Here is a 13,448-nt window from a genome sequence, read left to right on the forward strand (position 1 = left end):
AGGTGTTCTGATTGAAGTGTTTCTATCAAAGAGATTTTCAATAACAGTTGTACAAAAAATAATTTTTAAAGAATTTGATTTCTAGGTAGCCGTGGAAATATCAAGCTTATGACAGTTTGGTGACTTTTATAAGTAATTGATAAATGGTTATTGACGGTGTTTCAAAAAATCGCCAAAAATGAATGCAAATATTGATTATTCAAACGAAGTTCTTATGAAATTATTTATTATACACGGACAGTGTGATCAAATAATTGCCAGAACTTGTAGAAAATTCAACCAAATGTATCGTGAATTAACACCAATGAACGAGGGGAAGTTTGTAAGATTACAAAATTCCCTAACTATGGCTCCATGTTAAAAGCGCCTTCAACATTACCAAAACCTGTTACGTCAAATGAAGACAATACTGTTAATGTTTTGGCATATTTTTCTGCATATCCAGAAGCTTCCATTCGCAGTACAGAAAAAGATTTAGGTGTATCACATGCTTCAGTACAACGAATTTTAAAAAATCACGGAATGCATCCGTATAAATTTAGCAAAGTTCAAGCTCTAAAAGCAGAAGACTTCGAACGTAGAATGCCTTTTGATTCATACACAGAAAGATCGGAAATTTTTGTCAAAAATAATTTGAAGCGACGAATCAAAATTTACGAGGGATGGTATTTTCAATAGAAGGAATAAACATTTTTGGGCTGATCATAATCCTCATGTTACAAAAGAAATGGGTTTTCAAGAAAAATTTGACCTGAATGTTTTCTGTATTCTGAAGAACAATAAAATTAGCTTTTTTATATATGCAGACACACTGAATGCAGAGAGATATCTCCAAGTAACTGATTTTCTTGAAAATTTGCCTTTAGAGGAATATAGAAATTCGTGGTTTCAACTAGACGGAGCGCCAGCTCATTCCACCCAGGAAGTTTCCAGGAAACTTGACGATCGTTGGTTTAGGCGTTTAGGGCCGTGGGATTGGCCACCGAGATCACACAATCTCACACCAGTTGACTTTTTTTATGGGGTGTTTTAAAAGAAAGGGTATACAGTACCTCAGTGCCTACCAAAGAAGAATTGCGACGGCGAATAGTGCGGAGTATTGAAGATCTGGATCCCCAGGAAATTGAAAAAGCAACCACAAGTCGCGTACAAAAAAACATTTTAAAGTGTTTAGAATGTAATGGACAACATTTTCAGCATTTATTGTGAAAATGTGATATTTTGTTTACAATTTTGTTATTTTGAATCATCCTATTCTGTTATTGTGTGTACTTTCACATGTTTTAGCCCACAAAATCTTACTTTTTACCTAGAAATGACTGATTATGGTTACAGTTGTTCCCTGGCCATAGGGAACAACTGTACCATAGTTAAGGAAATTATTTTGTAACCTTACAGACTTCCTCTCGTTCATTGGTGTTAATTCAGGATACATTTGTTTAAATTTCTTACACGTTCTGACAATGATTTGATCACTTTGTTCATGTGTATAATAAATAATTTCATAAGAACTTCGTTTGAATATTCGATATTTGCATTCATTTTGGAAGATGATTCGAAACACCGTCGATAACTCTTTGTAAATTACTTATAAAAGTAACCGAACTGCTATAAGCTTGATAATTCCACTGCTACCTAAATCCAAATTCTAAAAAAAAATAATGTTTCTAGAAGAAGCGACTTTATTGAGAAAAAGAGAAAACTTGACGATTTAGGTATAGGGACATGATATATCATCTTGAAACATTTTTCACCATCTTTTAATTTATCGAGTAATATACAGGGGGTTTCATTTGAAAAAATGAACTTTCGACTACTTTTATGCACAATGGAAATAATAGTAATTTTAGCACGCCCTGTATGATATGGAGTCGATTTCTTGGTGTTATTTGAATATTTCGAGTTTGTCCAAACTATCATCAAAATATCAACTTTTCATGAATTGACAGTACTGATGTACTTAATTTCAATTAAGGCTATGTTTTGGACCATATTTAGCACAATTTATTTTTTATCTCGAAAACAGATAGAGATAGGTATAGGACATTATCAAGCAATTCCAAAAATGTATTAATATACGGGGTGTTCCGTTAAAAAAAATAAAGTTGCTTGGACTTTTTGATGGAAGTGGCAACGCCGCAATGCTGAAAATATTTTAGATCGATAGTGAGAGGTGAAATTTTCAGAAAAATCATGCTTTGCGTTTTCCATAAACGTCTAACCTACCATCGACCGTGAGTCACGCTGTATATATATTATTTTTGAACCATTCAAAAATGTAATTAATTCAAATATTCAATAGTGATATCCATACACAAAAAAAGGAATATTCTTATACCTACAACTTTCGTCAAGTCATTAAAGTAAATAATCATTTTTGGGAAAGAAAGTTTTTGGCTTTCTACTACTCCATCTTGATACAGAAAAAGAAGGATGAGGGAGTCTTCCAAAGAAAGGAAGGAAGTAACTCTATACATGGATGTGTAGATCATGCAAAGAAGTAACTTTCAGACACAAACTGAAAGAAAGTCCTCCTGAAACAGCTACTTTCATATAAACATTGAATTATACGAAAGAAAAAATTCTTTCGAAACAAATACTTCTATATGAACACTGAATTATACAGAAGATACTCTTCTCTATTCAGTTTGTATTCCAAAAATTCGTTGTGGAATAAAAATCAGATATCATTCACATGAGTTCTACTTTAAATGAATGGTAACAAATTGCACTTACATAGAATACTGCCATCCTCACTGGTATACACCGATGTTTCGCCTTAAGACACTTGCCCTAAGGCTCTTCAGTACCAAATTGGATAACATTATATTATTATGATCTACACATCCATGTATAGAGTTACTTCCTTCCTTTCTTGGGAAGACTCCCTCATCCTTCTTTTTTTGTATCAAGGAGTAGTAGAAAGCCAAAAACTTTCTTTCCCAAAAATTAATCACTCCTGAAAAATAATTTAAATAATCATAATCATATAATCATATAATCATACAATCATATAATCATATTCCCTAAACTCATAGAAATTATTCTGAAGAACCAAATAGGGAAAAAACAGTTTTCTGAACCACAACCAATTTGGTTTACTTAAGGGTAATTGGAAAGTTATCTTACTATGGTTTTAGAGGAACTGAAATACACTTATTGAATCCTATCTGAAACAGTGATACCAACGAGTCTGTTACAGGAATGTTTGGCAAAAATAGATTTAGAGAAGAATACCTTTGAATATATGCAGGTTGCCCATGGTGTATTTTCTGATGACACAACTTCAATTAGTTCCGGCTAGCAGTATCATGAACTAACTTATAACTTATTAGGCTATGTTTCTTTTGAGGGTAGATCTAATGAGTGGTTACAGAAAAACAATCAACTTGTGATGCACTGTTTGGAACCTTTGGTGTAGTAATGTATATTACTGGAGTTTTATCCTAATACCAAACCATTATTTTTAACACCTCTACACGTGTTTCGATCACCAAGTGATCATCTTCGTCAGGAAGATTAAGTTAAAGTTTAATATTCCCCTTGAAGATGATCACTTGGTGATCAAAACACGTGTCGAGGTGTTATAATAACGGTTTGGTGTTGGGATAAAACTCCAGTAATATTCAGTAGAGTCTTACTTTTTTTATCCAGTACATATCAGTTTAAATTAGTTTTACATTGTAATATATTGTCTTTTTATTTACACATGTTCAAATTTGAACTTCACTCAAATAATTTGTATCAACCCATAATGTTTCGTATTGGTGTGACTTTTCCAGTTACTAGAATATACTTGTGATTATTAAATTATTATTATTAGACTATTTCAAGTTATTCAGCTCAAACAGAAATACATCTTAAACAATATTATCAATAATGTCTTTTGTGTCATCACATGTCATTATGTGATAAGAAACTGTGTTAGTTTATTTTCAATATTTTAAAAAGAGTGGGGTAGTGGGGAAGCCGTCCATCACAATCCACCGACTTTTTTTTTGATCGATCTGATGTACACTGATTGATTTCAACGATGGAAATTAAACGCTTTCTTGACAATTCAATGAAGTAACTTATGAATTCAAGAACTGTTACAAACTTCCCAAAAACACTATGAAGTGAAAGTGGAAAAAAGGGGAAAAGAAAAAACTACCAAGCTACATACTCTACGGCGTTTCAGTTGTTAGTATCCACAATCATCTTCTGATGAATCATTGTCAATAATATTTTTCTGACCCATATTATTAGTTCACGTCCACATCAGAGAAATCGTTTGTTTTCTCCACAAACTAGCTTTCCTCTTATTTCATACTCATTATTTTTCTTATTTTTTTTTATATAATTTCCATCTTTTTCAACTAACTCATTCAAAATAACTGTTCTTTTATGTGTCAAATGAGTCAACTCTTTTAGTCAGTCATCTGTTTATAAAACTAAATAAAACGTTTGGTTTTTTTTTCAGATCAATGGAATAAGATACTTCCAACCAGAGGCTCCTTCATAATTGACTAGGGAACACTCTTCAATGGAATTGAGTGGTATAACCCAGTGATAAGTTGCAATATATTTTTGAATAAGCTTAAAACAATTGTACATGTGCCAACTGGTTATTTGTTAGGATAAGCTTAATGATAATGATAATATGAACCCCGCTGCCTTCGTTTATTTTGTCACAAAAATAACACTTTTGATGGAGATTGGTTTTGACCATACCTACACTGTAAATATATATATATAGTTTCAACATTCGTTAAAAAGTGAATGTATTGCTATATTTTTCAAATTTAGTTCAAATCAATTTATAGTTTTGATATTGGACTATTACTGTTTCCTGATTCATATTGTATTATTAATCATTTGATCACCATCTCCAAAAGAAGTCTAGCAATTGAAACCAACCTTCATTGTAAAATATGATATGTGAAATATGTTAAGTTTGAACATTCATATACGATGTTATTATGAAAATATTTTGAAATTGTTGATATGTCCCTATTTTATTCTAGTTGGATAATCCTTAGTTTTTAAGTCAGTAGCATACATACTATATGAATACAAACCAGTAGGGTAATCACAGTTGAATATTCATACAAATGATCTTTGAGTTGTTACTTTTTTTCACTTAATTCTTGCAAATTTGTAGTGTTGCATCAAAGTGGAATTATTGCCTTTTATTTGTTGAGTAGAAAGCAATAGTGCTTTTGTTTCGTGAATATTGTGAAGACCGAATATGTATTTATGATTCACAACTGGGAGGATGAAAACATTTGGGGTATTCAAAATTCTAATTATTCAATGAAAATATTTTTATAATCCCTGTTTGAGGTACAAACAATTTGGTAGTGACTTGTTTTTTCATCATTCCTTCAGAAAATATTTTCAATTAATTTTCATTTCTTTTTCCAAAATTATATGTCATCTCAAAGTTATAACACTTGATCAGTAATATTCCAAACTAAGGTATAAGTAGAAAAACTAATGATTTGACTTTGATTTTATAAAGCAATTCTTCCTTTAATTATTGACTCAACCATAACCCCTGAATTACATTTGCATTTTATTATTATATCATATATTTAAGCATAACCTAACTCATGTGCATTCTTCATTAACTTTGGTAAAAAAATATCAAGTAAATTTTGATAATAGTGACATTCACCTTCATTGGAGTTGATTATCTTGTAAATTTCTCCATTATAATTGCAAATATAAAAATTGTTCAAGGACTTCCAATGATGTTCATCTAATTGTACAATTCTCTGAGCTTTTTTGCAATAGGAATACTAATAATAAATGTTTCCCAAATTATGTGACATTCAATTTTCAAATTATTTTCAACTACTTATTGCGTATTTCAAAATAAACTTATTTTTTACCATTATTTGCCACTTGTCACAAATTTATTTTTCATAAAGAGAGCCAAACAAAAATGTTACAAAATAAGTAATCAGATATGATGAAACATTTACCGTGTTGTTAATAGAGGACCACTCAAATCAAATTGTTTTGTTATTTTTTAATCTTATTCAATTATTTCAAAAGACTATTTTAATAAAGGCTGATTTCGATCAGCTGATAGTTTCAGCTGTTTTCAACTGGTATATTTTATATGAAATTTCATTGTTGTTCTCATGAAATGTAAAAGTTGCAAAATAAACTGTTACTGCAAATAAAGTGAACCAAAACCATTTATTTGTAAATTCATCCTGACAATTGCAAAAATGCACATGACTAATTTATTATTTGACTATATAAATGACAATGCTGGGAGTGTTGTTACATTCAATATTTCCAGATAATTAGACTTTCTAAAATACATATACTGGTTTATTTTTCACACTAGTAATACACTGTCCATCTTGTATATCTTTTTATTTCAGAGAGCGTCCCCCTTAATATACAAAATACACAAAACATTTTTGAACTAGAGTTCAAAACATTGTTGACAAATCTCTTATATTTAAACGGCTCAATATTTCCTCCTGTTTAAATAATAGAAATAATTATTGACGAAATATTTAAAAAAAATGTACAACTATAAATGAACAAATCCTTTCTAATGATAGTTAACTTACAATTTAACAAATTTTCATTAAACATCTCTTGTACATATACAGGGTCCTGCAACAGTGGCGCGGTGTTCCATATCTCTATTTAGGAAACAGATAGAAATGTAAATTTCTATAATATTACCTTATTGCTCGAGCTCGACAAAATAAAAATATTGGCGGTCACATAGGGTGTTAATTTTTTTCTGGGCCGATCCCAACTGTGTTTTCTTCAATGGCATCCTATATTTTTCATTGCTTTTTCGATTTCTACATATAAAATAAAAGACACTTTATGCATATCTTCATTTCGAAAATATTGTTGGTTTTCGAGATATCTAGATCAAAAGTTTTTTTTTCAATATTCGTCACTCAGAATATTTGAAATTATAAAGTTGTGCCAAGTCCAATTGAATTTTTCTTTTGGTTAAATATTCTACAGTGGTAATTCTCTCAAACGATGGATGGAAAAGTCCAGATTTGTGGGCTATTTATTGACTTTTCTCGGGCCTTCGATTGTGTCAATCATGACCTCTTATTAATTAAGCTTGAGGGTTATGGTATAAGGGGTGTAGCTACGAATTTAATGAAATCATACTTAACTGATCGATCCTAGAGTGTAATCATCAACACAACTCAGAGTCAATCTCTCATTGTTTAGTAGGGAGTTCCCCAAGGCTCAATTCTTGGACCTTTGTTATTTTTAATCTATGCTAATGATCTCATTAATTTCCTTCTTGACATCTCTAAAGTCCAAGTAATATCATATGATGACGAGACAAATCTACTCATAACTGGTGAAGATACTACTGAACTTGTAACATCAGAAATGGTATACAATAAAGTAATGGAGTGGTCCGAAATAAATCGTCTAACGGTAAATGGTTCTAAAACCTCTTTGATGAAATTCACTTTGAGGGGAACTATGGAACAGTTTCAAATTTTTAAGGATAATGACATGAATGTCATTATCCTTATATACACAATAAGTAATAAATAAATGATTTATAAACAGTAACACATATTAAAAAAGAAAAAAAACTTTCTTCAGAAGTGTAACAATTTTTTGTAATATGAATTGTTTTGTCATTTTTTTAAACACATATAGATTTTTACAATTTTTCACAGTATCGGGTGAAATATTGAAAACTTTGCATCCATTCACTTCATAACTTTTGTGAAAGAGGGCAGTACTGGTAGTAGCAACTGTTTTCCTCTAGTGTTATAGTTATGTAAACGTTCAGCCATATTGCTAGATCTTTGTTTAAAAACATGCACACAGGCTTCTAGGATATAGGTCCCTGTCACTGTTGAAATGTTTAATTCTTTAAAAAAATGTCTGCACGAATTTCTAGAGCTTAGTTTTGCCAGTATTCTTATGGCAGATTTCTGTAGAGTAAATACTCTATTTATAGAGGAGCAATTTCCCCAGTTTAAAATGCCATATTTCAGGTGGGAGTGGAAATTAGCATGATGTTGACATTTCTATTTCACTGGGGGTACCATCAAAAAGTGTGCAGTTTAGATTGTGCCCACACGGAGTAATTAATATAGTCTTTGATGTATTTAAATTCAGATTAGTGTTTTTCGACCACTTCAGCACATGTTCCAGAGTATTTTCGGCTACAATTGTCAATGCATTCAGATCATTCTGGGCTACTAGTACATTAGTATCATTGGCATAACACACCATATGTATATTAAAGTTGTTAGTCATGTTGAGATATCTTATAAGGTCATTTGCATAAACTACATAGAGAAATGGTCCCAGGATCGTGCCTTGCGGAACTCCTTGAGGTATGTGCAAGGTATCTGAGTAGAGCTGTTTAAGTTTCACAACTTGCTTTCGATTGCTTAGAAGAGACTATAAGGTGCAGGGGTACTCCCAGACACCATATATCGATAACTTAGAAATCAGTAGTTTATGATCGACGCAGTCGAAAGCTCGTGAGAAGTCTAGAAATAGGCCTACTACAAATTTGTTGTTGTCCAGATGTTTCATTACATAGCTCTGGAATTCACAGAGAGCAGATTATGTGCTTTTCTTTTTAATGAAAACATGCTGCGATGACAAAAGCAGATTATATTTGTCAAAGAAAGCACACAGCTGGTTATTCATATTCAGCTCAAATAGTTTGAAATACTAGAAATAATGCTTATTGATCTATAGTTATTCAGATCACTCTGGTCTCCTTTTTTTGTATATTGGACACACCCTTGCGTATTTTAGTATTTCTGGAAAAATCCCCTTTTGTGCTAATAAGTTAATTAATACTGTTGACGGTGTTCATGTACTGGGACCAATTTGTTTCAGAAAAGTATTACTGAATCCATCCATGTCAAGGGATGTTGAATTTTTCAAGCTGAAAATTAATTCTAAGAGGCCATTTTTGTTATTGGGGCATATAAAATGTGTTAGAGCACAGAGGTACATTCTTATATATGAAGTCCATGTCATACACTAAGATAGCCACAGGTGCTTTGGTAAATTTAAATTTAATTCATTGGCTAATACAATTTCATCGACTGACAATGGCAAATCATTTTGATTGGTTGTCTTGTTTTGTAATGCATTGATAATTTCCCATGTCGTTTTTGTTTTATTTTCTGCCTTCATTAGAATACTATCGTAAAATTATTTAGATGCCAAATGTAGTTGTTTCTTATATACTTACTGATTTCTGCAAATCTGTCTGTAGTACCGGCTTTTCTTAATGATTTTGTCTGACACATAGGTCATTCATTACTTGCACAGTCACAAACATAAAGATACATTTTTCAATAAAACAGATCATCAATATGGCACTAGATCCAGAAATCGCCTGCTTGGCACAGAACTAACCTATACCAAAAAAGTCATTTATATTTGGGATATAAAGTTTTCAATCACCTTGATGTCTCTATCCAAACATCTCCAAATATTATTTTTTAATCTAGACTTAAAGCATTACTTATTGAGAAAAACTATTACAGTATTAGTGAATTTATGACATAATACTATATTTTATAAAGATGTTTTCTTTTTGACAATCAAATGTTAAATTTGTGCTGTTGTTTTCAAATAACATTTGTTATTCGTACTATGACACTTTTAACCTTTTTCTAATATATTCTTGTTGTGTATTTTTTAATTAAGTCGGTAGGTTCTATGAATTTATTATATTTCTATATAATTATATATTTTACTTCTTTTATATTAATAGTTTATGACTGTGTTCATATCATTTAAATTCTTTTCTTTATTAATTATGACGTTTTTGTCAGTTACTTCTGAATATATTCATACACTTATGCTTTTAAACTAAAAAATAAAGATTTATCATTATTATTATATCTGAAATGGACATGTGATATACAGGGTATAAAAAACCGCTTGCCACATACTGTAAATAAAAATTTGCAAAATCTTCCTCATTTTCAATGGAACACCCTGTATATTATTGATCCATAAGGAGCGCCAACGAAACATTCACAAATTTCACTAAGTATTCCCTATGGCTAGCTTTAATAGTTTTTCTTAAATAAGCATTTTTTTTGAAAAATGGTCGTCCTTCCTTTTTCTACGCCATAAACTCGATCAAAGACTTTTTCAAAGCGAAATCCATTTGACGACTGATAAGAATATACAAAAGATATCTTGTTTCAATTTTGTACATTTTAGCGTGTCCAAACAAATAATTTTAATGAAATAAATGTATGTACCTATCACATTTTTCTAAGTGGAAAATAATTTTTTTCATTGGATGCAGAGTTTTACCCATAAATCGTGCAATATCAAACCAAACAAGATTGAATGAAAAAACATGAATATTACTAATAGTTTTTTTTTTATGGTGTACATTCATGAATTCATAACTTAAGTTCTAGATATTTAAATTTGTCAACTGGCAAACTACAAAAGTGAAAGTTTAATAAAGGTTGATAATGAAACTTTTATAAAATATGTTCAACATGTCTTCCATTTTCTTGAATGCAGAGCTGAAATCTATGTTTGAAAGACTGTTATCCCCTGGGAAAGACAGCTGGTGTAATGCTGCGAATAGCATTCGTTATTCTAAGTCGCATATTTTCAGAAGAAATTGGTGGCTCGACGTAAAACCATATTTTTTATGTATCTCCATAAGAAAAAATCCAGTTTAGTTAAAACTTGTGATCTAGCAGGCCACCGTACAGGCCCATTCCGTCCTATCCATTTATTGGGAAATACTTCATTCAGATGATCTCTCACTTCTGCCGAATAGTGAGCAGGTGCACCATCATGTTGTAACCACATTCTATTGCGAAGGTCAAGAGGAATATCTTTTAACAAACCTGGTAAATCATTTCGTAAATCATTGTTCCATTTATATGTCCCTCAAAAAAGTATGGACCAATTACATATTCGCCAATGATGCCTCCTTAGACATTTATCGACCACTTATGTTGATAGTCCACCTGTCTTAATAAGTGGGTATTTTCTGTCAAATAATAATGGTAATTATGTCGATTCACAAATCCATTTTTATGGAATTCCGACCATAAAATCTTATTGAAAAAATATAAGTTTAGACGAATTTTTCCCATGGCCCAATTGCAAAATCTCACTTTTTTCTCAAAATCGGCATACAGTAGTTCTGGATGTAATTGAACGTGGTATGGATGAAAGCGATGTTTCTTCAAAACTTGTTGCCCTGATCTCTCAATTATATCCACTATTTCATCGATTTGTCGGTGACTCCTACTAGGATCTTCTTCAACAGCAAGAAGAACTTGCAATTCATTGTCTTCATTATTAGCTGGCTCAATGCGCTCATGTTTAGAATAATTGATACATCCCGTTTCAACAAATCCCTGTCTGATTCACCTAATATGAAAATCATATCAATCAAATCACTGTCTGATAACAACATTCTGATGAAATTATATCGAAAGTTCAACTTCACGATTCACTAAAGATTTCAATATTCATTTGCAGGCAAATATTTTGATCTGTCATTTGCCAAACTACCTGATTTTCAATAAATATTTTATTTGCTGAAGGTTGTTTTAGACCGAAAGAATATGGTACAAATTTCGAGATTATTGAAATTATTGTAAATATTCAAGAACGTACATTTTGTGGTGTAATTCACAACTCGTTCATCTAGCAACAGGTAATTTTAGGCATGGGGCGATATTTTGAGGAAAGGGTTGGACAAAAACTATGCATCAAATGAAAAATTACACGGTGTTCTATTTAGAAAATAAATGTGTTATATACATAACATATATCTCGATCACAGCCGTCACATATGGATTTCACAGTAAAAAAATCATTTATATTATGGCGATAAAATAGAGAGTTGTCATTTTTAGAAAAAAAAACTATAGGTTTGAGTTTATGTCGTAGAAATAGGAAGAACGACCATTTTTCGAAAAAAAAAATGCTTATTCAAAAAAACCTATGGAAGCTAGCCATAGCGAATACTTATTTTCAAAGTGAAAATATACATAAAGTGTCTTTTATTTTCTATGTAGAAACCAAAAAAGCAATAAAAAATATAGGATGCCATTAAAGAACATACTGTTTGGGATACGCCCAGAAAAAAATGAACACCCTGTGTGACCGCCAATGTTTTTATTTTGTCGAGCTCGAGCAATAAGATAATATAGAAATTCACATTCCTATCTGTTTCCTAAATAGAGATATGGAACACCGCGCCACTGTTGCAGGACCCTATATATGTACAAGAGATGTTTAATAAAAATGTTTCACCACTAGTTGATTTCATTTATATGACCGGTTTCGGGTTTTACCTCATTATCAAGTATTTATTTTTTCATACTTGATAATGGGGTCAAACCGGTCATACGAATAAAATCAACTAGTAGTAATCAGAGAAAAGTGTACTTATTTTCCTCATATGAGGGTATATGACGATTAGAAATAAATAACATAGAATCAACTTAATTTTGAGTAATTGACCGTTTTCCAATTTCCAACTCTCAAATGGAATCTTATTTTCCTGTGTTTTCGTTTTTATTTCGAATGGAGGTTTCAAATTTGGTATAACGATTTGATGATGTGAATGTGTGTGTTTCTATAGAAAGTAGTATATATTAGACCAAATATGATACTTCACGAAAGCTCATCGAATGTTTTCTATTCAAATAGAAATTACAGTTTGTCCAGGACTGTTGTATGAAATATGCATAGTGCATGTGTTTCTTCAAGCATTACGATATCCATTAATCACTAGTGGATAATGAAATCGTTACAGATAGGCAATTAGGCAAGTTCGTTGAATATGTTATCCACCCGTCAATGAAATGTATCACTGAGAGGGAGGTAAATAATTCAATAAATTACCTTGACTCAACCATTACAAAAAATAACAATAAACATGAATTTGCAATTTTCCATAAACCATCTTCCACGGACATTATCATACATACCTAATTCCTTTACTCACTCTTACCAGCATAAAGTTGCTGCATTCAATAGTATTCTTCATAGACTATTGAATATTTAACTATCTGAGAGTAATTTCCAGAGAGAGCTGAGTTTGATCAAACAAATCAAACTAAAACTACAAAAACAAGGCACGGACCAGGTCTACCCAAATTCAAGATGCGATAACGTCAGTTATAGGACATTGTCATTTTTGGCTGAACCAACCAATAATATTGTCCTTTGAAGAAAGAATGCGTAAACTTAACTCACAGAAGGAATAATAGTCCGAATAATAGTACATTTATTAAAAACAATAAAGACAAAACTTCAGTATCGGATAGATCAGTAGTATATGAGCTGACCTGTGGCTCTTGCCCAAAACTGTATATTGGTCAAACAGGGAGAATATTTTCCAAAGAATTAAAAAACATAGATATAGTTTTGTATGTAGAAAGACCAATGCCACATTTGCAAACCACCTTTTAGCA

The 13,448-nt window shown here is 31.3% G+C and overlaps 1 protein-coding gene across 4 annotated transcripts in view; it reads left to right on the forward strand.

The window, feature by feature from the left end:
* Gdap2 (ganglioside induced differentiation associated protein 2) overlaps window positions 1-6,188 on the forward strand; it is a 313,619-nt gene extending 307,431 nt beyond the window's left edge. For all 4 annotated transcript variants that reach the window (XM_074174665.1, XM_074174666.1, XM_074174663.1 and 1 more), the window contains one exon: window positions 4,463-6,188. In XM_074174665.1, coding sequence (XP_074030766.1) covers window positions 4,463-4,504 — 42 coding nt within the window. In that variant the 3' untranslated portion in view covers window positions 4,505-6,188. The remainder of the gene's footprint in view (window positions 1-4,462) is intronic.
* The last annotated feature ends 7,260 nt before the right edge of the window (window positions 6,189-13,448 follow it).

This window comes from Leptinotarsa decemlineata, unplaced genomic scaffold (genome assembly GCF_025532065.1).
Source record: "Leptinotarsa decemlineata unplaced genomic scaffold, Ldec_3_MD MMD2_tig00000690_RagTag_RagTag, whole genome shotgun sequence".
Classification (NCBI taxonomy): Eukaryota; Metazoa; Arthropoda; class Insecta; order Coleoptera; family Chrysomelidae; genus Leptinotarsa; species Leptinotarsa decemlineata.